This window comes from Sciurus vulgaris, assembly GCF_902686455.1.
Source record: "Sciurus vulgaris genome assembly, chromosome: 2".
NCBI lineage: Eukaryota > Metazoa > Chordata > Mammalia > Rodentia > Sciuridae > Sciurus > Sciurus vulgaris.
The window spans coordinates 121,069,079-121,095,390 of NC_136462.1; the positions used below are offsets into that span (position 1 = coordinate 121,069,079).

Consider the following 26,312-nt stretch of genomic DNA (forward strand, 5'->3'; position numbering starts at 1 on the left):
TCTTTTTCATTATTTCCTTTGAGAAAGCTTCTCACTAAATTGCCAAGGCTGGCCTCAAACTTGTAATCCTCCTATCTCAGCCACTCAAGTAGATGGGATTAAAGGTCAAGTGTGTCTTTAAAGATATTTTTCCATGTGTTCACAAAGAAATGTGCAGAATCTACTTCCAAAGCATAATACTTGCTCTAAACAAGATATTTTCAGAATTAACATACTGGGGAAAAAGCTAGTTACATGCAGGGGCATGGTCACAACTGTGGAGGGCCAAGCCCAGCATAGAATAATCTCATTTTTGGTATTCAACCACATTTCCTTTATGTAGGAAATTGGAAAACCAAACATTATTTCTGCAAAACATGACTCCTTCTGTTACTAAGGAGGGATAACCTTCCTGGTTAACAGACAGGAATAACTGCAGTGACAACTAGTGACATCGAAATGAGAATAGCTAGGTTTAAGCATATCCAAAAACTGTAACAAATAAGACATAATGTCACTAATCTTTTGTTCTCATTATGATGCTACAGGGTAGCTCCCATTTTCAGAAAAGAAATCCACAGTACATAGTGGCACAACGATGCAGGCTGTAATCCCAGCTACTTGGGAGATTGAAGCAGAGGAACTGAAAGGTTTCTTTTTGGTTGTTTCCCCTGGTACCAGGGACTGAACCCAAGGGCACTTTATCACTGGGCTACATCACAAGTCTTTTTCATTTTTTATTTTGAGACAGGGTCTCATTAAGTTACTGAAGTTAGCCTTGAACTTGAGATCCTCCTGCCTCAGCCTCCTGAGTCATGCGATTACAAGCAGGCACCACTGTACCTGGCAAAGAATAAAATTTGATACCAGCCTGGGCAATTTAGTGAGACCTTGTTTAAAGACAACATAAAAACGGCTAGGAATATAGCCAGGCAAATTTGAGGCCCCGAGTTCAATACCCAGTAAGTAATACACACACACAATTAAAAATCAGACTAAATTATAATTTTCACTTCGATGTTGCTATATAGGTTGAGATTTGAACACAGTGTCAGTCCAAACCCCCCAGTCACTCTTCTGCTACATTTTGCTGCCTTCCATCATTGGTAGGCAAATGTTACAAACAGGGTCTAGGAAAAATTGACATGACTCTCCTGAGGATCTAACAAGAATTTCACATTATCTATGAAGCATATTTGGTCAAAAATGTTTATATGGGTTTTAATAAGATATAATCAGGCAGGTGCAGATTACAAACATTCTGTGACATAACCGGCCTAGTTTTTCGTTTTGTTTTGTTTTTGGTACTAGGGAATGAGCTCAGAAAGCCATGTCCCCAGCCCTTATTTTTCATTTTGAGACAGGGTCTTGCTAAGTTGCTGAGGCTGACCTTGAAATTGTGATCTTTCTGCCTTAGCATCCCAAATCACTGGGATTATAGCCATATGCCACCATGCACCACCTAAACAGGACTTTTTAAAGCATATGGTTTTTAAAGCTATTGTTATGTAAAAAGAAAAAGTCTTGTTCTTAGATGTATGCTGAAGTATTTAGGGGTAATGTGTCATGGCTTTATCTTACTTTCAAGTGATTGTGAGGGGGAAAAAAATGTGTCTGTATACTAAGTACAAATGGTAGCAAACCATTTTTTAGTTCCTTTTTTTTTTTTCCTTTTTATAGTACTGGTGACCAAATCCAGGGCTATGCATATGCTACCAGAGCCACAGATCTAGCCCTTACGTTTTTCCTTTTTTTTTTTTTTTTAATGTTTATTTATTTAGTGATGCTGGGGATTTGAACCCAGGGTTTTGTGTTTGTGAGACAAGCACTCTACCAACTGAGCTATATCCCTAGCCCAGCCCTTAAGTAAAGCACAGAGCTCGGTGTGATGGCCCATACCTAGCAACTTGGGAGACTAAGGCAAAAAGATTGCAAACTCAAGGCCAACCTCAGCAATTTAGCAATGCCCTTTTTCTGTAATTGGCCAAGGAACAAACAGTAAATATATTTTACTTTGTGAACCATGCAGTTTCTGTCCCAAGTATTCAACTCTGTCAATGGAATGTAAAAGCAGCCAAAAATAATGCATAACAATGTGAATGCACTTAATACCATTGAACTGTACACCTAACAATGGATAGCAAATTTTGTGCTAAATATATTGTGCAATTTTAAAAAGAGCAAAAAATTAGCTACAGATAATATACAAGAGATAAATGTAGCTATGTCCCAATAAAATCTTGTTTATGGACACTGAATTCTAAATTTCATATAATTTTCACGACATGAAAAATTGATTTTTTAACCATTTAAAAACAACAACAAAAAAAATTCTTAGCTTGCATGCAGTACAAAAACAGGTAGTGAACTAGATAGATAGATTTGGCCATGGGCCACAGTTTGCCTCTAATAAATAAATGAAATAATGTGAGCAAATTAAGAAGTATGGCTTATTTTTGAAGTCTAACATGTAGCCATAACAACTTTTCAGAGATTTTAAAAGTCAGCATTGGGCTGGGGGCGTGGTTCAGAGGTAGCACTTGCCTCACATGTGTGGGGCATTGAGTTTGATCCTCGGCACCACATAAATAAATAAAATAAAGGCATTGTGTCCATCTACTACTAAGAAATTTTAAAACAAAACAAAAATAAAATAAAAGTCAGCGTTGACAAAAAAACACATCACAACATCCATCAGTTTAATAGTGCAGATGATTGACTCAGGCAAAACAAAATATAGAAATCCCAACTGAACATAAAGATATTAAGGAAACAGTAACCAATCATGTTTCATCTATCAGTTCTATACAGCTGTACACTAAATCTTCAGCAGATAAAAGAAACACCATCACTTTCTTTAACTTTTTCAATCTTTCAAATCACTCTCATTGTCCAAGCTCACCCCTTCACTGCCTGTAACTTGGCCTCCCCCCACTACTGAAGACAAACTATCGTTTGTTAACCATTATATGCTCTTTAACTACAGTATGTTTTTCATTTGTTTTGTGACGTTGGAGACTGAACCCTCACACATGCTACTCTACATTTCCAGCCCTATTTTTTAAATTATACATAGAGACAAATCTAAGTTGCCCAGGCTAGCCTTGAACTTGTGATCCTCCTGCCTCAAGCTTCCTGAGTTGCTAGGATTACAGGCATGCACCTGGAAATTAACGTCACGCAATACTCACAAAAATGGCTTTTAAAACTGTTTCATTCAAGCTGGGTGTAGTGTATATACATACAATCCCAGTGGCTTGGGAGGTTGAGGCAGGAGATCACAAGTTCAAAGCCGTCTCAGCAATTTAGGCAGACCTTAAGCAATTCAGTGAAATCCTGTCTCAAAATTAAAAAAAATAATAAAAAGGGCTGGGATGTGGTTCAGTGGTAAAGTGCCCCTGGAATGCAATCCCAGTAGCAAAGAATAAATTAAAATTTAAAAAAAAATTTTTAAATCCTCTATTCAGAAAAGCTAGGTATGGTAGGGAATGCCTGTAGAGTTCCAGCAACTCTGGAAGCTGAGGTGAGAAGATTGCTTGAGAACACAAGTTTGAGACCAGCCTAAGCAACATAGTGAGATCCTTTCACAAAGCAAAACCAAAGAAAACCCCAAGAAATCCTCCATTCAGGATTTCACAGGCATACCCATGTAAAAATTCAGGTAGTATACTGTATGATTTGCACACTTGACTGAATGTAAGTTATATCACACTAACAAAGTTATTAAAAACAACCCTACCATGGCATATCATGCCCATTATAAAGGAGACACTTATCAGTATAGAAAGCAGTCTATAGTAATCTTGACCAAGCGAAGTAGAGAAAAACAGGGCTATGAAACAGCCTGCAAGAACATATTAAGGTACTGGGGGCGGTGGTGCACACCTGTAATCTCAATGGCTCCAGGGGTGAGGCAAGAGGATCTCAAGTTCAAAGCCAGCATCTGCAACTTAGTGAGACCCTATCTGTAAATAAAATATAAAAAGGGCTGGGAATATGGCTCAGTGGTTAAGTACTCCTGGGCTCAATCCCTGATACAAAAATACACACACACACACACACACACACACACACACACGGGGCAAGATTATTTTACACAGCTTTCTATATATATAAGTGAGCCAGGCATGATGGTACATACCTATAACATTAGCAACTTTGGAGGCTAAAGCATGAGAATCCTAAGACCAAGGCCAGCCTGGGAACTTAGTAAGATTCTCAAAATACAAAGGGTGTGGATGTAGCTCAGTGATACAGTGCCCCTGGATTTAATCCCCAGTACTGCAAGGGGGGTGGGGAATGGCTGACAGGACTTTATTATAGTTGCTCTATTTAAACAAACAAACAAACAAGGACATGTGAGATTTAATTCCAAGTATTTGGAGTTGTGTTGAGGGTGAAGGAGGCTATAGGAGAAAAAAGAATGGCTAGGACTGTTCACTGCTTAAGTACAGTAATGGGGTCCATGGGGATTTTTACTAGTACTCTATCAATGTCAACATTTGAAATTTTCTACAGTAAAAAACAGTTATTCTCTTCTTTCTTCAGGTCAGCCTTCAGTTTATTTCATGCCTGCCTCCAAATGATTTTCCTTGGAAATTTCACCCTTTGTTGTTTCAAACTTTAAATTCTTCACTAGTCTTTCAGAACCTGAGGCCTTCCTGCCCAGTGATGCCTGAAATTTAATAGATCCAGAATAAAATACAGCAACTTCTCCACCCTGAACAAGATCCACATTTTTTTGACTCCTCTTTTCCTATGATGACATCTTCACTCAAACATATACAAAAGACCTTCTTCAGAGTTCCCATTCCCCCTCATTGAACTAGGTATCAATTATACCTCATTATGTGACTCGCGAAATTCAAACTTTTTAATTTCTATTGCTACCACTCTACTCAAAATCCTCATTAAGGGAGGCTGGGATTGTGGCTCAGTGGCAAAGCACTCACCTAGTATATGGGAGGCACTGGGTTCGATCCGTAGCACCATGTGAAAATAAATAAATTAAATAAAGATATTGTGTCCATCTACCAAAAAAAAAAAAAATCCTCACTAAGGGACTGTACAACTGTCTAACTTTCTTCCTTACCATCTGGTTTCTCTCACTTTTCGTTCTGTCTTTCCTGTTCACTGCTCTGCATTCAATGTCTGGCATTTTCGTATGTGGTAGGCATTCAACAAACGTTTACAACATGAAGACCATCATAACATTTTTTCCACCTTTGTAAATAGTTGTGAACCAATGTTGCCTCCTTAGCTCCCTCCCATGACCATGAGAACAGACCACTTTATTGATTTTAGATTCCTCTTGTCACGTTGAAAGCCCAGGATACTGACACCGTCCCCTCTTAGCTAGTTATGGTAAATCTTTTCTATTGTGGTAACTAAAGTAGATTTAAATGTGATTACTTATGCACATATAGAAACTATTAAAAAACAAAAACAAATAAAAACCTTCCCACTCCAAGAGTAGTCTAACATCACACAATAATTAAAATTATCTTTTTGATCAAGAATTAACACTCTATCCCCAATCTTCTAGGCTTCAAATTAAAAGTAATTTCCTCAGAAGTCACTCCCTCATGTAGGCCCCCCAGAGCATTTCATGTTGTTTCTCAATGCAAACAATGGAATAATACCTAATTTCAGTTCAAACTCATTTCCCTTTTATTAAAGTCCAAGTTACCATCACATGGTTTGGTACTCAATAAAGGAAAACTTGTTCAAATAAGGTAATATGTTATCATCAGCATTTCCAGGTAACTGTTTATAATCAAGTAGCAATATGAATAAATCCTTGGGAAGACCATCTGTAAGAGAAAACAAAGAATTAACAACAAAAAAATTGAGAAAAGTGGAAATCTTATTTAAAATAACCTTTAGAACTATAGCCCTACTAAATCACTCTCTCCATAGCCTTTTCTACTTTTACTTATTCTTGTCCCAGTCAAGTCACAGGAACTTGCTTTGTGGCATTTTTGTAATTTATATCATTGGTTCTTACTTGAATAGTCTTCTTTTCCAATTAGAAAAGTATATGAGAGTTGCACTTAAAAAAATATATATATATATACAAACTTTTATTTTCCCTTCCTTACTATGCATTGAACCTAGGAGTGCTTTACCACACAGCAATGACCCCACCCCTTTTTTCATTTTGAGACAGTGTCACTAAATTGCTGAGGCTGGCCTCAAATTTGTGATCCTCCTGTCTCAGCCTCCCAAACTGCTAGGATCATAGGCACAGCTACACTCCCAGCCTTTTTTATTTTTTTGGTACTGTGGATTTAACCCAGGAACATTTAACCACTGAGCTGATCTTGAACTTGCAATCCTCCTGCCTCAGCCTCCCAAGTTACTGGTGACCACCACATCCAGTCCAATATGAGTTCCTAGAAAGTTTCTAATCCACTCTTTATGAAACTTTAATATGACAGTTTTTAGTGTCACTTTTTAAAAATGTGTCTTCTTAATCTTAGGGGAAAAAATCCTCTATTTGAGTCTCATTATTTACATTTGAGAAAGAGGAATCTGGCCTTGGTAAATGCCCAGTACCAAAATATCTGCGCTACATGTATGGCGTAGTAAGAACAATGGCATCTGGGGCCAGACTGCCTGGGTACACCACAAACTGTTATGATCATGGACAAGGTGCCTCAGTTTTCTCACCAGTAAAATGGTAAAATGGGAATAATTATACCAACAGTAACTACCTCACAGGATTATTAAAAGAATTTAATGAATTTAAAAAGATAGAACATATAGCATACTGTCTGGAACCGTAAAAGCTATTTATACCACATGCATTTGTTAAATAAAATAAAAACAAAGCCAGATGCAGTGACACATGCCTATAATCCTAGTAGCTAGGGAGGCTGATGCAAGAGGATTCCAAGTCCAAGGCCAACCTCAGCAACTTAGTGATACCTGGTCTCAAAATAAATAAATAAAAAGGATTGGTGGGCTGGGGTTATGGCTCAGTGGTAGAGCGCTTGAATAGGATGTGTGAGGCACTGGGTTCAAGTCTCAGCACCCCATTTAAATGAAAAGAAAAGTCCATCAACAACTAAAAAAAAAAGTAAAAAAAAAGGGCTGGTGATATAACTCGGTAGTAAATTGCCCGAGTTAAATCCCCAGTACCCCCAAAATTTAAAATAATAAAATAAGTTACTGCTTATAAATTTTGTTTTAACAAAAGATATTTTGTACCCTATTCACTGTTTAGACCATCTTGTGACTGTTTTTACTGCCCTGTCTTTCCATAGAGAATGACACTGTCAAGTAAGTTACATTACTAAATAGATATTTACTTAATAGTAACTATTAAGTCTCTAGGGGCACACAAAAACCAAAGTGTCATTAATATAAATCTACTACTAAAAAATTAAGGCACACAAAGGGCCCTAACTCTATGTGCAACTGGTCATTTCTTGGGGGAAAAAACAAAAACAAAAGAAACAGGTCAAAATAATATCTGAAAATTTAGGTGTGGGCACATGGACTATGTTATTATCTATACTATTTTTTATGCTTGAAACAGTTTACATAGGTATTTAATTAGAGGCTTTTGCTTGACTTTACACCACCGAGAGGATAATAACAACTAGAAAAAATAACTTCAGCGCCTTAAATTTAGCATCATCATGATACTCTCTAAATCTATATGTTAGCGGACACTACCTGAAGCAAGAACAAGTGCTTTGAGAACCCTGAATGTCATCCACTTGCCCCTCCCTAGTTTCTTCTCCTGTCTTGGTCACTGGTGTGCTGCTTACCCATGGGGATTTACACTTTGTCAAGGCCCAGTTCCTCTGGAGTGGAGATTCCCAGTTCATTTAAAGTTGGTCTAAGTTCCTGGATGACATAGGGATAGATTTCCTTATGAGGTCCTGCTTTGTCCTGTTGGCAGAGAATATTCACATTTAACTGTCTGAAAAGCTGTCTTTATTAACAAAATGAAGTTGAAAAGTTTTTAAATATATGCAAGCCTAGTGGTATAGAATTAACATAGATCATCAACTTTTACAGCAACACATTTGTTCAATGGAGAGGGCAATTTATATCAGCACTGTTCAAGGCAGCTTTTATTTTATTTATTATATTTTTCTTTGTACTGGAGATCAAACGAAAGGCCTCACACATGCTAGGCAAGCACTCTACCCCGAGCTACAACCCCAACCCCTCGAGGGAGCTTTTCTTGTTGTTTTGTTTTGTTTGTTTTTGTTTTGGTACCAGGGATTGAACCCAGAGGCATTTTACCACTGAGCCACAACCCCAGACCTTTTATTTTTTATTTTGAGATGTGGGGCTCAGTAAGTTGCTTAGGGCCTCCCTAAGTTACTGAGACTGGTTGTGAACTTGAAATCTTCCTGTCTCAGTCTCCTGAGTAGCTGGGATCAGAGGCAAGTACCATTGAATCTGGCTTGAGGTAGAATTTCTTTTTTTTGGTAGACAGATACAATACCTTTATTTTATTTATTTATTTTTATGGGGTTCTGAGAATCAAACCCAGTGCCTCACACGTGATAAGCAAGCACTCTGCCACTGAGTCACCATCCCAGCCCTTGAGACAGGTTTCAAAGATATTTTGAGAATAACAAAAATCCTAAGCAACTTAGCAAGACCCTGTCTTAAAATAAAAAATATAAAGGGTTGGGGATGTAACTCAATGGTTAAAGGCCCCTGGGTTCTATCCCTGGCACCAAAAAAAAAAAAAGTGGTGATGACAAAATTTTTTTTAAAGATAATTAAACATGCCCAGCCCCAGCAGGCAACAGAAAAATTAAGTTAACACAGGAAAAGTTTTTTAATTTGTCTCCAATTTGCGACACTAACTGAATTAACTACCAGTGCTGAATGGATTGATAGCCTACAGAACCCTTAATTATCTTACCCATTATAGACAAAGTAATGTCACTTTTTCCCCTTACAGAATTTCCCCTTGAATTTCTTTCTTACAGATCATAGTATCTGTTCATGGAGCGTTTCATGCAAGGAATATATATGTCCAGGGCAGGAGAATTTTGACAAATACTCACCATAAAGTATAATTACGCCTATATTGTTACAAAGTTTTTCAGGAGCAAATATTAAAAAGTCAAATGAACTAAGAAAATGCCAAACTACTATTCTTCTGCCTTTGGCAAATTCTAAGTCTCCTTAATTGTATTTTTTAAAATTAAAATTCTAGTTTAAAACACAGTATTTGTTCATTACAAAAAAACCCTAGAAACTATAACCAATAGGAAGGGGGATTAGAATATATGCTGTTACATTTTTATATATATAATTATATATATAAGATATATATATATTATATATATAAAAATATATATATTTAAATAAAATGGAATCAAACCACAATGTTTCATAACTTTCTCCAGTTAATGCCATGAATGTGTTTCATGTCAAACACATTTCTACAATATTAATAGTAGTAATAACCTGTTCTGGCAAATCTCATCTCAAGAAACCATTAACAACATTTAATTTCATATTATGAGTAGGAAAAAGCGATATCCTTTATTGTTAAAACTTTTGTATGCATTTAATTATTTCCTTAAGATAAATTCTCAAATAATTGTTTAACAAAAGGGTATCATGCAGTTTTTAAGGCCGTGGATAAATTTTAACTACAATGTGCATTCCCTCTATTTCAGAAATCTCAACAAATTAAAAAATACAATGTTAACACCTGATCAATCAGCTCATCCACTTCTAGAACAATATTAACACTGCTGTTTCACTGACCTTAACAACCTCTAGGATACGAACAGCACTAGCAAAATCATTTAACCGCCTGCATGCTCGCAAAGCAGCATCAATGATTTTGGGTTCTGGAACCAGATCGTAGCCAACAAGAGTATTCATTCCTGTCAAATTAAAAAGAGGGGTCATATCAACCTGGAACATCCTCACTTAGACTAAAATTTAATATCTATATTCTTGTTGAATCATGGACACGTGATTTTTTGGTATTAGAAATTGAACCTGGGGTCTTACCACAAACCACATCTCCAGCCACCACCACTCCCAACCTTTTTTGGGACAGGGTCTCACTAAGTTGCCCAGGCTGGCCTCAAACTTGTGGTCCTCCTGCCTTAGCCTTCTAAGTAGCTGAGAATAAAGGCATGAGTCACTGCATCTGGCTAAAATCTGTTTTCTTATATGCAAACACAATTTTTATCATAAATAGCAGATTTCTCTTCAAACAAGAGGGTTATTTTCAACTCAGATCTTTTAACAATACAGGTTATTTTGCTTTAAAACAGATTCTATTAGACAAATAATCTGGACTGAGTTAAAAATTATAATATAATTAGTGACTAGTTATCATTGATGCTCCTTATTTATCATTAAATGCACATCTGCAGATTTAAAAAAAAAAAAAAGCCAAAGTCTATTTAGATGCTTATTCAGGGCAAAACCATTCAAGACTAAGAATAACAAAAAACTCAAACCAGGGCTGGGGATATAGCTCAGTTGGTAGAGTGCTGGTCTCACAAGCACAAGGCCCTGGGTTTAATCCCCAACACTGCAAAACAAAACGAAACAAAACAAAAAACTCAAACCATTACCCAAAGAGAAAGAGAACCAAAGGAATACTTGTGTAAAGTATCTGAAAGGTACAAAATTGATAACTACACTCAAAGAGTGCTATCTCTATAGCAGTGGTTTTCAATCAGGGGTGATTTGATCACTTAGGAGACAATAGGCAATATCTTGAAATATTTGGGGTTTTCACAACTGCAGGTGTAAACAATGGGGAGAGACCAAGGATGGTGCTAAAACACCCTACAGTACAAAAAACAGCCCCCTACAATAAAGAATAATCTAACTTAAAATGCCAATAGTGCCTGCTTTAAAGGAAACACTACAGAAGCTATAAACTTTCCTAACTGCAAGTTGCACAACAGTAACCAATTTATACAATGCATGTTTTCAAAAATAGTTTCTTTCAACAAAGTAGTGGAAAGAGTTTATATTTGCATACCAAAATAGACAAATATATCTACTTTCCAATTACCTTTACGCAATTCCCAGGCATCTATATCTGGTTTGTTGAAGTATGTCACCCAGCGAGCATCAAACTCCTCATCTGTCTCATGGGACCCATGGGAATACCAGAGAGCTGACTGGATTGCTACAATGGAGAAAGAACAATGAGTTCAATGTACAAAACCAGTACTTGACATATCTTGTCTAATGCATTTTTTTGTTTATTTGTGGTTTTTTGGGTACCAGAGATTGAATTCAAGGTTGGTTAACCACTGAGCCACATTCCCAGCCCTTTTTTATTTTTTATTAGGGACAGGGTCTCACTAAGTTGCTTAGGGCCTCGCCTGAGATCCTGCTGCCTCAGCCTTGTAAGTCTCTGGGAATTATAGGTGTGAGCCACCGTGCCTGGCTAATGCATTGATTTTTTAATCAATTGTATGTTGTCGTAAAAAAATATACAACAGGTCAAACGAAATAAATCTTGTGTGTTGATATAAAAAGATATCTTAAAAATTTAGCAAAGAAAAGTAAGTAGAACAAAAAGTATTATATAAGTATATTTATGCTTGCTGCTCCCTAACATGTAATGCTAGCTTGAAATTGTTAGTTGAGTGTGATGGAGCACGCCTGTGATCTCAGGGGATTGAGAAGCTGAGGCAGGAGGACTGAGAGTTCAAAGCCAACCTCAGCAACTTAGCAAGGCCCCAAGCAACTTAACCAAGACCCTGTTTCTAACTAAAATATAAAAAAGGCTGGGGATATAGTGGTTAAGTGCCCCTGAGTTCAATCCCAGGTACCAAAAGAAGAAAGAAAGAAATTGTTGTTAACAATGGTTATGTTTTGGAGAGGAAAACTTTTTTTCAGGGTTCATGAATGAACCAGGAGCACTCTAACACTGAGTTACATACCTAGATCTTTTTATTTTGAGAAAAGGATCTCACTAAATTGCTTGAAATTTATGATCCTCCTATCTCGGATTCCTAGTAGCTAGGATTACAGGAGTGTGCCACAGCACCTGGCAAAACTTTCTTTATATACTTCCATACTGTTTGAGTTTTTACCATAAACAGTATTAATTTCTAATGAAAAATAATTTGGGATCAGGTAGGATACAGTGGCTCACAACTATACTCCCAACTATGGCAGAGGCTGAGGCAAAAGAATTGAAACTTCAAGACTAGCCCAGGCAACTAAGCAAGATTCTGTCTCAAAAATAAAAAAAACAGGAAATGTATCTTCGTGATAGAGGGCTTGCCTAGCAAATGCAAGGCCCTGGATCTAATACCCAACATCGTAAAATAATAATGATGATGATGTTGTTGCCTAGACGTCATGGTACACATCTCCAGTCCTTAGCTACTTGGGAGGTTGAAAGCAGAATGACTGCTTGAACCCAGGAGTTCAAGGCCAGACTGGGCAACAGTAAAACCCTGTCTTTAAAAAAAAAAAAAAAAGTAAGCAGGACAAAGTGGTGCACATTTGTAATCCCAGCGATTTACAAGGCTGAATAAGGAGGATTACAAATTCAAGGCCAGCCTTGGCAACCTAGGGAGACTCTGTCTCAAAATTTAAAATTTAAAGGGTTGGGGATATAGTTTATTAGTAAAGCATTCCTGGGTACAATCCCAAGCACTAAATAAATAAATAATTTAAAAAAAAAAAGAGGAAATCCATTCTAGTTCTTAAACAAATGTTTAATGTATACTTAAACTGGTTTACTTTTTAAAAAATCTTTTGTGCCAGGTACAGTAGCATGCACCTATAACCTCAGCTACCTTTTTTTTTTTTTTTTTTAAGTTATAGGTGGACATAATACCTTTATTCCATTTTTATGTGGTACTGAGGATCAAACCCAGGGCCCCACGCATGTTAGGCGAGTACTCCACCACTGAGCCACAACCCAGCCCCTAACCTCAGCTACTTGGGAGGCAAAATGATAACAAGTTTAAGGTCATCCTGGCCAAGTCAGCAACTTGTCTCAATATAAAAAATAAACAGGGCTGGGATGTAACTCAATAGTAGAGCGTCCCTGGGTTCAATCCCCGGCACTGTGAAAAAATCAAATTAAATTAAAAAGAAAAAAGAATTTATAAGCTACCTTTTTCAAAAACTAAAAAAAAAATAAAGTTATCCCTGAATGCTTAAACTTGTGAATATAAAGAATGATGCAACCACGTTGGAAGACTAAACATTTTCTTATCAAATTAAACATATAGTTACCATATGACCCACTAATCCATTCTTAACTATTTACTCATGAAAAATGAAAGTATATGGACTTCCTTCCCAGAGGTAAGTATTAAGCTTATCTTTCCTTCTACCAAGAAAAATGTTTTGTAGTAATCAATTTCTTTCGTTTATTGCTAGGCATAAATTTGATGAGTCCTAGCTTTGTTTTCTAACTGAAAAAGATGAGCAGCAAAACCACAGAAGCATGACCTTGAATGATTCAATCACCTCTCTTCTAGCAGTTAAATTACAAACTAGTTATATGCAAAAAAAAAAAACTTCCATAAAATATTTGTTTGTAATACTAAGCGTGTGCTGGGAATACACATCTCTTCCAGGAAGGAAAAACAGGCTCTCCCACAGAGCTTAAACTGTAACTTGGGGTGGGGGGACTATTACTGCAGGGGGAGAGTGGGTTCACTGTGGAGTACAATGAACAATGGAGCCCAGCCTCTTGCCCAGGTATGGTAACAGTTCTGCTCCATAACAAAATTATATTTCTAACTCCAGTAGTGGGTAGAACAGGATCTATTTTGCTAGCTATAGACATGTCCCCCAAATATGTAACATTATTTTAAAGAAACTATATAGGCATCCCACCACCACAACACTTAAGTATAGCATTTCTGCCTACTTTTGAGACTTGAAAGGCAAAATATTATAAAATAATTATTCAGTTCTTTGATATAGAAGAGAAAAAGGGAAGCAGCTATGAAAAATGGGAACACTGTATGTGGGTGTGTGCCCTCCCCCCACACACACTAGGGACTGAAACTAGGGGCACTTTACCACTGAGCTGTAGCTCCAGTCCTTTATTTTTTCATTTTGATACAGGGTCTCACTAAACTGGTGAAGCTGACCTTGAACTTGCCACCCACCTGCTTCAGTCTCCCCAGTAATTGGGACTACAGGTATGTGCCACCATGCCTGACCAAAATTGGGAACATTTTTAAAAAGCTCTTATGAACATTGCTTTTTGGCATTTAGTTATGTGCTCTATTTAAAAAACCACCAACACCAACACCCAGCTGGCTTTGTTTAATAACTAATCAGCTCAGACAAAGCTGAAGGAATGGTGGTAATTCCAGGAATTAAGGATGGTAACAAATAATGTGGAGGGCACAATATCAAGTTTTATTTTGTTTTGTTTTTGGTAGTTGTAGATGGACAGATGCCTTTATTTTATTTATTTATTTTTATGTGGCACTAAGGATTGAACCCAGCAAGTGCTCTGGAACTAAGCTACAGCCTACAGCCCCAGCCCAACAGCAGGGTTTTGATGATGTTGAGAGTGCAAGGTCCAAGACCAGGCATGGATCTTGAGAGCCTAAGGCTGAGAACCTGGAAATGTGGGAATGTTGCAAAAAGGTGGTTGAAAGGTAATAAAAAGTGTTGCTTAAATTCAGCCCAGCAGAGAGGGAGAAAACTCTCTCACCCTTCTGAGTCTCTTGCAGGTCTCAGGAAAAGGATACAAGAGTCAGGATTTAAAAGTTGACTAGAAAATTCAACCATTGTTTAAAACATTAAATCACCTAATTCAGCAGTTATTGGGAAACAATTAGGTTTTAAGTTAGAAGTTCTTCATGGACCAGATTTAGGTTGTAGCTAAAGCTCCTCAGAGCAACCCCTTAAAAGTTCTCTTTCAAATATACTCTCATTTGACCTTGAATAGCCTCAATTAAGAAACTTAATTCTTTTTGACTTTCAATTGCATAAGACCTCTACAGTTTCATACTATTAACAAATCTCAAACTACTTACTATATGCAAAAATAAAATGCACTATAATAAAACTACAGTTCATACACTGCATAGCAATGTTTCAATCAGTGACTTCAAGATGGAATATACCACACATATAGTCTAGGTGTATAGTAACCATACTATCTAGGTTTGTGTAAGTAAATACTAAGATATTCTCACAAAATTGCCTAAGGCCTAGGAGGCATTTCAGGTCTTATTTCCTCCTTAAGCAAGGCATGATTGTATTAAATATTTGTGTCAGACAAGTTTCAAGTTATTACATTATCTCATTTAAACCTCACAACTACCAAAAATTATCTTGATTTCACAAAGGAAGCAACTGAGGTTTAAAAGTTAATGAACATGGGGCCAGGGTTGTAGCTCAGCAGTGGTGTGCTTGCCTTGCACATGTGAAGCACTGGGCTTAATCCTCACCACCATGTAAAAATAAATAAATAAAATAATGGTATTATGTCTACCTACAACCAAAAAAAAAATTTTTTTTAAAGTTAATGAACATGTCCACGGTCACAAATAAAAGTCACTGACACCACTTGTACTGATATTGCCTCCATGTGCCAGATATCTTGGTGTATGGGACAAACACCTAAAATAAAGCCCTTAGTTTAGTAATTAATTATATTTAAGAGGGTCAACAGAATGTGTGAAAGACAAACCACAGATAAGAATCCCCATAGTCCACTGTTTGCCAAAAACCTGTTCTGTTTCACAAAGCAGAAAAAAAAAAAAAAAAAAAAAAAAGGTAGAAATTTATTTTTTAAAGAAAAAAAATTTTTGAAGCGGTCAAGAGAAACCTCCCAAAGTGTTATTCACATGAAAAAAATTAAAATAGTATTTGCTACCTTAACAACTAAATAAGGGGGAAAAAACCCTGAAACATCAAGATGGGCCAAACCTAACAACTATGGCTAAGAACAAAATATTTCTCCTACTACTAAAGGAGTCAGTTTCCTAAGGTAGGTTTCCTCTTTTGTATGTGATGATCTCCATGGTCTCTTAAGTGAACTCCAGCCTTATCATTCCATGAAACTTTAGAAAGAGGTCTAAATTGAATGAAACAAAAAATATTCTTCAGATTCCGAAGTGTCTAGTTAAAATATCTGAAGTAATCAAGAAAATGTTATTAGTTTTGAACTTCTGAGTTTTTATGTTTAAATATGCATGCATAGGACATAAATGTCATAATAGAGCATATACTACCACTCAGGAGCCAAGATCCAAGTGCAGTTACTATAATTAAAAGTACACTGCTGAGTCTGGCACGGTAGCGCACGCCTTTGATTCCAGTGAGTGGGAAGCTGAGGCAAGAGGATCGCCAAATTCAAGGTCAGACTCAGTAACATAGAAAGACCCTGTCTCAAAATGAAAAATAGGAAGGACTAAGGATGCAGATCGGTGGTAGAGTGTGCCCTTGGGTTCAATCACCAGTACCAAAAAAGAAAAAGAAAAAAAAAAGTACAGTGCTGGACACACAATCTTCTGGAACACATAAAGGGGAAGGAAAAATAAAAGATAACAATTAACTGTATATTTTATGCTCTTACAACCAGACTTCTAAGCGGAATGGGAAAAAGAAGTCTACAAAACTTTCCTGTGTTTGGAAAACTTAATACTCCTGGGTCTGTGTTACTTAATTCTCGAAACAGTAATATAAATATATATTTTTTTATCATAACACATATCAGTTCCTCAAGCTGTCTTTCAGACCCACTTACAGTGACACATGGAACTATTTTAAATGTGAAGGAATCAGAACGTGGCTCAATAGTACCTAAGCATGACAGTATGCACTATGAACGGGACACACAAAACGCTAGCAGGGAACTGACTGTTAAGGAAAAAAAACTACAGTGTCCGAGGAGACGCTGGGGGCCACCGACGCACCCCCGCCCCTGCCCCAGTGGCGCGCCCGGAGGTTCAATGTCACCTTCGCCACGGCGCTGCAGGCCGGCGGCGGCCACTCCCGGTCAGGTGGCCGCGGGGTCGGCATCGGGACACGGTCACCGCCCGCGTAGTGAAGTGGAACGCTGCGTCCCTGCTGGGCGCCCCCAGCAGGTCCACACCTGACCCATCACGGTGCCGGCGCCAGGAAGTTGCACTGAGGGAGGCCCCAGGAGCGCACCCTCAAGTTCACCATCAAGGTAGAACCGAGGGCGGTCTGCGGTCATAGGGCTCGGGCCACAAGTCCGCAGGGCAGAAGCTAGGCCGCCGGGAGAGCCTGCCCTCGAGTGGCGGCGGGGGCCCAGGTCACCGCAAGGACACGCGGGCGAGGCCAGTGACAGGAGCGGGCCTTACCGGCGGCGGGGTTGGGAGCCGGGGCAGGGTACAGGAGGCCTCGGGGGCCGGCTCGGGCGGCTGCTGCTGCTACGGCGCAGCGGCGGAGAGCGGCGCCCAGCATGACGGCGATGGCTGCGCGTGGACTGAGGCTGGAGAAAAGCCGGGTGTGAGCTCGCGGGCCGCTCCAGAGATCGCGGGGGCTGAACCTACGCACTGACGCACGGTGGGCGGAGCGCGCAGGCCCGCCCACTGCGACGCTCGCGCATCAGGAAGTGGGACCCACGCAGCCACGGGCGGGTTACGGCGGTTCGCTGAGGACAAATGCTGTTGTGGCGTTGGTGCGTTGCCCAGGCTCGTCTGGTCAGATGACCTGGAAGACAATGGTGAAATAATGGAAGACAGGCTAGGGCAACCACTAAACTGTGTAAGGAGTTCGAGTCTGCGTTAGGAACAGACTGTCACCCCAAATGAGGAATGAACAACAACAACAAATTATAAAAATAGTAGCTGGGCGCGGTGGTTTATCCCTGTGATCCCAGCAACTCGAGGGGAGAATGGAAGTTCAAGACCAGCTTCAGCAATTTAACGAGGCCCTAAGCAATTTAGCGAAACCTTGTCTCAAAATAAAAAATAGGGTTTGGGGGCTGGGGAGATAGTTCAGTCGGTAGAGTGCTTGCCTTGTAAGCACAAGGCCCTGGGTTCGATCCCCAGCAACCCCCCCCCCCCCCAAAAAAAAAAAAACCAAAAGGGTTTGGCGTTGTAGCTCAGTGGTAGAGCACTTGCCTAGCAGGTGTGAGACCCTGGGTTGGATGTGCTGTAGCACATGAAAATAAATAAAATAAAGGTATGTGTCTATCTACAACTAAAAAAAGATTTACATTTAAAATAAAAAAATAAAAGGAGCTGGGCGCGGAGGTGCACCCCTGTAATCTCAGTGGTTTGGGAGGCTGAAGCAGGAGGATAGTGAATTCAAAGCCAGTGAAGTGCTAAGCAACTCAGTGAGACCCTGTCTCTAAATAAAATACAAAATAGGTCTGAGGATGTGACTCAGTGGTAAAGCACCTGTGGATTTAATCCCCAGGACCTAATAATAATGATAATAAACTATTTTGCTTTCTCCATGAGTACCCCTTGAGAGACTAGTGAGAAAAAACTGTATACCTGCAACGGACCTTACTTTTGTGTGGAGAAGCAGGGTACTGGGAATTGAACCCGGAATACTCTATCACTGATTTACATCCTTGGTCCTTTTTTTACCCTTTTTTTTTTTTTTTTTTTTTTTTTCACATTTTGAAACAGAGAAACAGAGTCTTATCAAATTAAGGAGTCCTCGAATTTACAATCCTTCTGCCTCAACCTCCTGAGTAGCTGGGTTTACAGGCATGAACCACCGCCCGTGGCAGTATGGGACTTTACTAATAACTATTCTTATATCATAAATCAGCAAGTATTACTTGAGTTCATTTAATCCATGTGTACTAAAGTCTTTGGGTTCAATCCTGGGGTTGGGGGGTTAGGGTGTGTCCAACTACTTCCTTTCACAGATAAACAAGACTCAAAAAATAAAGTTGTTAGCTGGCTGTCAAAGCTTTTCACCACAGCCTCAGGTCTGAGGAATCATGGATTTTTTTTTTTTTTTTTTTTTTTTTTTTTAAGAATTTAACCTTAAATTATTTGTTTTTATGTGGTGCTAAGGAACAAACCCAGGGTCCCACCAGTGCTAGGTAAGTGTTCTACACTAAGCTACAACCCCAGCTCCTCATCTGGATGTTTATGGCCAAATGCCCACCTCCACTCCCTACAGGAGGGCTCTTAAGTTTATAGCAGATCGTTCTGAAATGGGGTTGATCAAATTCTATGGCTCTAGCATCCAGTCTGGCCTCAGTAAATACATCCTAAGTCCCTGGGCAGTGGAGACACTTTTACACTTTGCCTAGGCCTCAATATTTATTCATTCATATTCACTTTCTTTCTCTCTTTTTTCTTTTTTAAAACAGAACATTTATTGGGCAGCTAATCATTTAAACTCTCAAAGTGAATTGGATGCTGCCCTCTTGGGTTTAGGAGTTGTTCCTTCATGGAATCCATACCTGAATCTGCAGTATATAATTTTTAGGTGCCTTATTTGACCAGTCCTAGTGTTATTTCATCTTTTAGCCTTGGCACTGCAATTGTACTTTCTTTTGCACTTTGCAGGGCAGCCACATTTGCCACAGGCCAACTTCTGAAGGAGGTAGTCCTTAGAGCCAGTGGCAGCACAATACATGTATGTTATTAGAAAGTTTTTCAAACAATAATGTTCCCTTTCCTTTGACTTCTGCCTCCCATAGAACTGCCTGAATCATCTCAAGCCACACAGAGTTAAAAAGAGAGTCTCTTTTGTCTTGGCATCTCCTAATTCTCTATTCTGAACTCACTGAAGAAAGAAAAGCTAGACATTCAGTTCCCTTTTCCTCACTCCAGGCCCTCCATCTATCCTTTCCCCGCCTCTCTAGTAGTGGCTTCAGAGGAGTATGAACCTATTGGGAGAAGAATTTTAAAAGCATTTGCAGCCAGGTGTGATGGTGCACGCCTGAATCCCAGCTACTCAGGAGGCACAGGCAGGGGGACAGCTAAATTTGAGGCCAGCCTGGTCAACTTAGACACTGTCTCAAAATAAAAAAATAAAAAGGGCTGAAAATGTAGTTCATTGGTAGAAACAAAGGACTTCTGGGAAGCTTTAACTTCTTTGCAGTTCGATTAATGTTCACCAAATCTCCCAAATGTGGAAGCTTAGGATGAAGTTAGGTCTAAAAAGTAAGAAAGTATTAAGGTATATTGTAACAGAGTTCCAGCTGGTCTCACTGGTTTCAGAGTCTCTCAACTTTGCCTTTAGTCATTTAGATCAACTACTGAAGTGATTTTTTAAAATATAACTATGATCTGGGTGCCCACACTTGGGTGCCCAAGTAATCCCAGTTACTTGGGAGGCTGAGGTGGGAAGATTGATTGAACCCAGGAATTCGAGGCCAGTCTGGGAAGTATAGAGAGACACCCTATCTCCAAAACAAAAGAAACAAATGTGCCTATGAAGTGCCTCTGCATGTGACTAATCACTTATTATTCATTCTGTTTATGCTTCACAAGCTTGTGAGATAAATGTTTATCCCTGTTTTCACTTGCTCAGGAAATAGTGGGGCTTAGATTTGAGCCTACTTGAATGCCTTCAGAAATTGTTTTCTTTCTCCACCTTGAAGGTAGGTTTTGCTGACCTCTCAATTTTGAACCCCCTTCTACCTTAAAGGCAGGCCTCAGCTGTAATTATCTGTATTAATTTCTATTGCTGTATAACAACTTGCTCCTAACTAAGCAACTTATAACAATGCCCACCACCACCCTTTTTTTTTTGTTTCCTTTCTCTCCTTTTTTTGGGCAGTGGTAGGGATTGAACCCAGGGCCTTGTGCTTATGAGACATGCGCTCTACCAGCTGAGCTATATCCCCAGCCCTAACAATGCCCATTATTAACTCCAGTTTCTTCAGTCAGAAGTCGAGGCATAGCTTAACTCAGGGTCTTGCAAGGCTGAAATCAAGATGTTGGCCAGGTCTGTAGCCTGATCAGGCACTAGGAATTCTCTTCCAAGGTCATTCTGGTTGTTGACAGCACTCAGTTCCTTGAAGTGTTAGGAATCAGTCTCCAGTTTTCCTTGTTAGCCGTCAGCCAAGAACACTCTCAGCTACTAGAGGCCACCCTGATCTCAGCACATGGCTCCCTCCATATGTGCTCTCATAATAGTGTAGCTTGTTTCTTCAAGCCAGCAGAATCTCCAACACTTCATTCTCTTTTAAAGATCTCACCTGATTAGGTTAAGTACAGTCAGGGTAATTTTTTTCAGAACCCAGGTGTGTTCTGCCATTAAACTATACCCCCAGCCTGTCTAACATTTTAATTTTTAAAAATTTATTTTTATGTATTTATGTATTTATTTATTTATGGTACAAGGGATCAAACCCAGAAGTATTCTACCTCTCCACTACATCCCCAGTCCCTTTTTTATTTTCTTTTGAGACAGGGTCTGACTAAGTTGCCAAGGCTGGCCTCAAACTTAGGATCCTCCTGCCTCAATCAGCCTCCCAAGTCACTGGGATTATCGGCCTGTGCCACAGTGCCCAGCCAGGGTAACCTTATCAATTCACTCTGAAAACAAATTCAGTTTCTCTAATTCAATTCAATTCTGACACTGTCTACTTGGAGGTAGTATCAAGTTCCACAGGTAGGAGCTGGGTCCCACCAGACTACCCACCACTTCAAACACCTGTGTCAAGTCCAAGCCTCTAGAATTTCTGATTGACCAACTTCCAATTAGGGTCTCTATAACCCCTTCCTTGGGTTCAATTAATTCAATAGAGTGCCTCACAAAACTCAAGGAAACACTATAGTTCTTGTTCAGAAGCTCTCTGCCCTGTCCTTTTGGGGTTTTATGAAGAATTTATTGCATAAGCATAATTGAAGCATAGACAATAGTATAGAAATGTGATTGCAGAAACAGTATGGTATAATGCTTACAGACTGGGGAAAGCCAGCAAGGCCTGTCCCGATTCTTCGTGGCTCCCTCTGTGTAACATTCCTTATTCATGAGTTTGGGGCAGGACCCCTCTGAAATAGGGGTCTTTTTTTGTTTGTTCTTTTTAGATATACATAACAGTAGAGTATACTTTGACATATTATACATACATGGAGTATAATTTATTCTAATTTGGATCCTATTCTTGTGGTTGTACATAATATGGCGTTACACTGGTTATGTATTCATATATAAACATAGGAAAGTTATATCTAATTCATTCTACTGTCTTTCCCATTCCAACTCCCCTCCCGTCCCTTCATTCCTCTTTGTCTAATCCAATGAACTTTTATTCTTCCCCTTCCCACCCTCCCTTGTTGTGGGGTTAGCATCCACATATCAGAGAGAACATTTGATCTTTGTTTTTTTGGAAGTGTCTTATTTCACTTAGTGTGATGGTCTCTAGTTCCATTCATTTACCAGCAAATGCCATAATGAAGTGGGGTCTTATAATCTGTCAGACAAGGTGGGTCAGAAATTTTCTCGATTTTGAGACAACAGCCAGGCCCCGTAGGACCCCTGGCCGGACTGACTGAGCCCCGTCTCCAGAATCCCTCAGCCCGACCGATCACTCCCTGCCTCTGGGGCCCTCACATCGACTGACAGCTCCCTGCCAACAGGACCCCCAGACCAACTGACTGCACCCTATCACCGGGACCCCAGACTGACTGATTGCAACCAGCCTCCAGGATCCCACAACCATACCACACCGGACCTCCAGGACCCCTGCCAGACCAACCACATCCCATCTCCAGGACCTCCAGCTGACCACATCCACCCCTGAGCTGCAGCTCCCCATTTGCCAACACATTTCAAAGGCAGAGCGGCCATCCTGGATAATCATGGAAGCCATAGCTCTGATCTCTGGGTGGGGCAAATCCCATTTTGTGATGCCTGCTGGAGGCTTGAAGCTCATTGTCAGGTACCTCTCATGCATCAGGCTACTGAACACTGGGAGGTTTCATTAGTATATGACTGTTATACAGAGAGTAGGCCATGTATCCCAACTTCAGTGAGCCACAGGCAATTCATTTTTAATGAAAAACAAAACTATACACATGGACTATAATAAAAAGAAAATATTGGAATATATCCCATGAATTTAAAGGCAAATAAATAAAGTTTTAGCATGTATGAGTGTATGGGGAAGAGAGAGAGAGAGGAGAGATTGAGAAATAATGCAAAATTTTTCTTACTGTGAGTAGCTTTCACAGTTGGGAAAACACTAAAGCAGATCACAATGCTTAATCTAAAACAATCAAAATCAAAACAAAATAAATAAAATATTTCTCCAGACAAGCAAAATGCAAATGCAGGTGGAACTCAGCCTAGTAATGCTCATTTGGTGATCCCAAGTTGAATTCTTTATGTATAACATGAATTTATTTACTAATTAAAAATGATCAAAAATATATATTTTGAAACCAAAAAAAAAAAAAAAAAAAAGAAATTTTCTCTATGGCCACCACAAGACAAAAAGGTAGAGGAAGATGAGAGTGTATTTTTAGTTTCTCTGACTTACGTGGAAAGGAGAAATTTTAGTACATATGGCCTGCCCAGGAGAGAAAAAGGAGCAGATGATAGATCAAGAGAAAAAGAGAGATTTTGCTTTGTGAGGCCTACTTCTGGGGCCTAAAGTGCCCATCGTTATAATAAAAGATTGTTTTTATCTCTTTAAAGCTTTTTTTGTTTTTGGTACTAGGGATCAAACCCAGGGGTACTTAACCACTGAGCCACATCCCCAGCCTTTTGATTTTTTGAGACAGGTTCTCACTAAGTTCCTTGGGGCCTTGCTGAGTTGTTGAGGCTGGCTTTACACTTGAAATCTTCCTGCCTCAGCCTACCAAGTCACTGGAATTATGGGTATGTGCTACCATGCCTGGATCTGAAACTGTTTTAAAACTGCTTCAGAATCTAAAGACAAACACTTTGACCAAATATATACTTATTGTTCCAGTCACTTAGGAAATAACAAGGGAGTTATAACTATGTGAGTTATAAGCCAGGAACTATGGACCAAAAAAAAAAAAAAAAAAGTCACAAAATCACATTAACTCAAAGTAAACCAATTAGTACCCTTATTTTAGGAATGGTATCAAATTCACAGATTCTGCCTCCCTATAGGAATTATACAAAGGCAGGTACTTTAAAAGGCATGAATCCCAGGTGCCATCTTTGGATTCAAAGGTAGAGCACCTGTGTTTGTTCCCAAGTTGGTCCTTAGATCCCACTACTTCTAGTGGAAACTCCTTCCCAAATGAGCTCATACCAGGCATCTGATATGACATCAGGGTCTCTTCTCTCTTCCTACCATCCCCTCCTCTGAAGATTCTTTGCTGTCCCTCTGGAGAAGCAACAGCTGGATTTTTTGTTTATATATGCATATGTTTGTGGTGGTGCTGAGGATAGAACTCTACCACTGAGCTACAGCTAGACTTTTGATACCTCAGGAATGTCACCATCGGCAATTGATAAAGACATTATCTTTCGGCTGCAGCCCAGAGCCTTCATCCTTGAAGGGTTGCAATAAGGCAATACTTCCTATATGTGCAGAGGAGAATGGTGACATTATTGCAGAACTTGTGAGGGTTGACGCTGTTCTCCCGTGTAAATTTCATCTAAAGCTAACATGCAAGAAAAGCTCTCATTCTCCATAATGGTTAAAAAAAAAAAAAAAATCCTGGCTGGGCACAGTATTGCACACCTGTAATCCTGTAATTCCAGAGACTCAGGAGGCCTAGGCAGGAGCATTGCAAGTTCAAGGACAGTCCGGGCAACTTAGAGAGACCCTCTCTCAAAATAGAAAATTAAAAGAACTATGGATATAGCTCAGTGTTAGAGCACCCCTGGATTCAGTCCCCAGTACCAAACATACACAATGAATCCTGGGGTCGATGGTACAGCTCAGTGGTACAGTGTTTGCCTAGCATGTGTGAAGTCATGGTTTGATCCCCAGCACTGGGGGAGGGCAGGGGAAGGAAATCTGCTATTTCAAGGCTAGAAGTGGCCCAGTAGCTGTTAGTCTGATGGATTCTACATTAGGTCCATTTCCTCAGGCTCCCACTGGAGCATCTCCAGTGATGGGTATGTTAATAAAAAACTACTTTGAAAATGCAGATAAACAAGGAAAGGCAACTGCCAAGTAAATGAATGACGTTCTTACTACTGTGGGAATTACAGCTTTGCACATGCCCTTGGGCAAGTTACTGAGCCAGTTTCTCATCTTTAAAATGGTAATAATAATGGAAACTACCTAATAGGTTAATAGGTTTGGGGGATTATTACCTGGGAAAATGAACATAAAACACCATGTCCTGGCTGGTGTCAATAAGGGCTCAATTAATGGGAAGTGTTATTCTCTAGAAAAAGCATTTTCCTGTTGTAAAGTTGTAGCAAGGAGTCTTTTTACGTGCGTGTGTGTATGTGATGCTGGGAACCAAACCCAGGGCCTCACACATGCTAGGTAAGCTCTGAATCACTGAGCTACACCCCCAACCCACATGTAGTCTTCTCAGGGTATGGTAGGTTGTGAGATGAGGCATGTCTTAGTCTGTTTTGTACCTCCTATAACATAGCAGATTACATGAGACTGAATTTTATAGTTTGGATCCAGACTTTCCCCCAAAGTCCCATGTGTTAAAGGCATGGTCCCCAGTCGATAGCACTATTGGAATGTAGTAAAAGGAATTTAGCCTTTGAGGGCATGCTCTTGAAGAGGGTGTTGGGAGCCCCGTCCTTTCCTTTCCTGTTTCTCTTTTTGTTTCCTGACTGCCATGAGGTCAACACTGTAGTGTTCCTGCCAAAGCAACAGAGTCAAAGAGCAGGGCCAATAATTGTCAAAACAACAGAGCCAAAACCTATGAAAACTGTGAGCCAAAATAAACCTTTTCCCTTATTAAGTTGATTATCTCTGTTATTTTATTACAGTAACACAAAGCTGTCTAACATACTGGGTGATTATAAAGAATCAAATTTAGGGCTGGGTTGGAGCTCAGTGGTTGCGTGCTTGCCTAGCATGGGTGAGGCACTGGGTTTGATCCTCAGCACCACATAAAAAACAAATAAATAAAAAATAAGGGTTAAATTCTTAAACAAACAAACAAAAAAATCAAAGTTTAGCTAGGTATGGTGGCACACACCTGTAATTCCAGTGATTTGGGAGGCCGAGGCAGGAGGATCCCAAGTTTGAGGCCAGTCTCAAAAACTCAGTGAGGCCCTAAGAAACTTAAGACATTATCTCAAAATAAAAAATAAAAAAGACTGAGGATGTGGCTCAGTGGCAAAGCACCTCTAGGTTCAATCCCCAGTAACACCCCCCCCCCCAAAAAAAAAATCCTGCAAATTTATTGGTTCAGGGTTCTGGAAACTGAGAAGTGCAATATTAAGTTGCTGGCATCTGGCAAGGGCCTTCTTTCTGTGTCATAACATGGCAGAAGGCATCATATGGCAGAGGGACAAAG

General features: G+C 39.5%; 1 protein-coding gene and 1 pseudogene across 2 annotated transcripts in view; one reads left to right on the top strand and one right to left on the bottom strand.

Moving 5' to 3' along the window:
- Positions 1-1,641: 1,641 nt before the first annotated feature.
- The window catches only part of LOC306654365 (acylphosphatase-1-like), a 157,651-nt pseudogene continuing 132,980 nt past the window's right edge, over positions 1,642-26,312 (top strand). Inside the window, exon 1 of the transcript XR_013766990.1 lies at positions 1,642-3,243. The product of XR_013766990.1 is annotated as an acylphosphatase-1-like (transcript). The remainder of the gene's footprint in view (positions 3,244-26,312) is intronic.
- Positions 2,658-17,456, bottom strand: COX5A (cytochrome c oxidase subunit 5A). The gene is made up of 5 exons (XM_079127835.1): positions 17,268-17,456; positions 11,009-11,125; positions 9,733-9,854; positions 7,758-7,881; positions 2,658-5,792 (listed from the first exon to the last, which is right to left on the bottom strand). Exons 1-4 carry the CDS (start codon positions 17,368-17,370, stop codon positions 7,768-7,770), a joined length of 456 nt encoding a protein of 151 aa, XP_078983961.1. The 5' UTR covers positions 17,371-17,456; the 3' UTR covers positions 2,658-5,792; positions 7,758-7,767.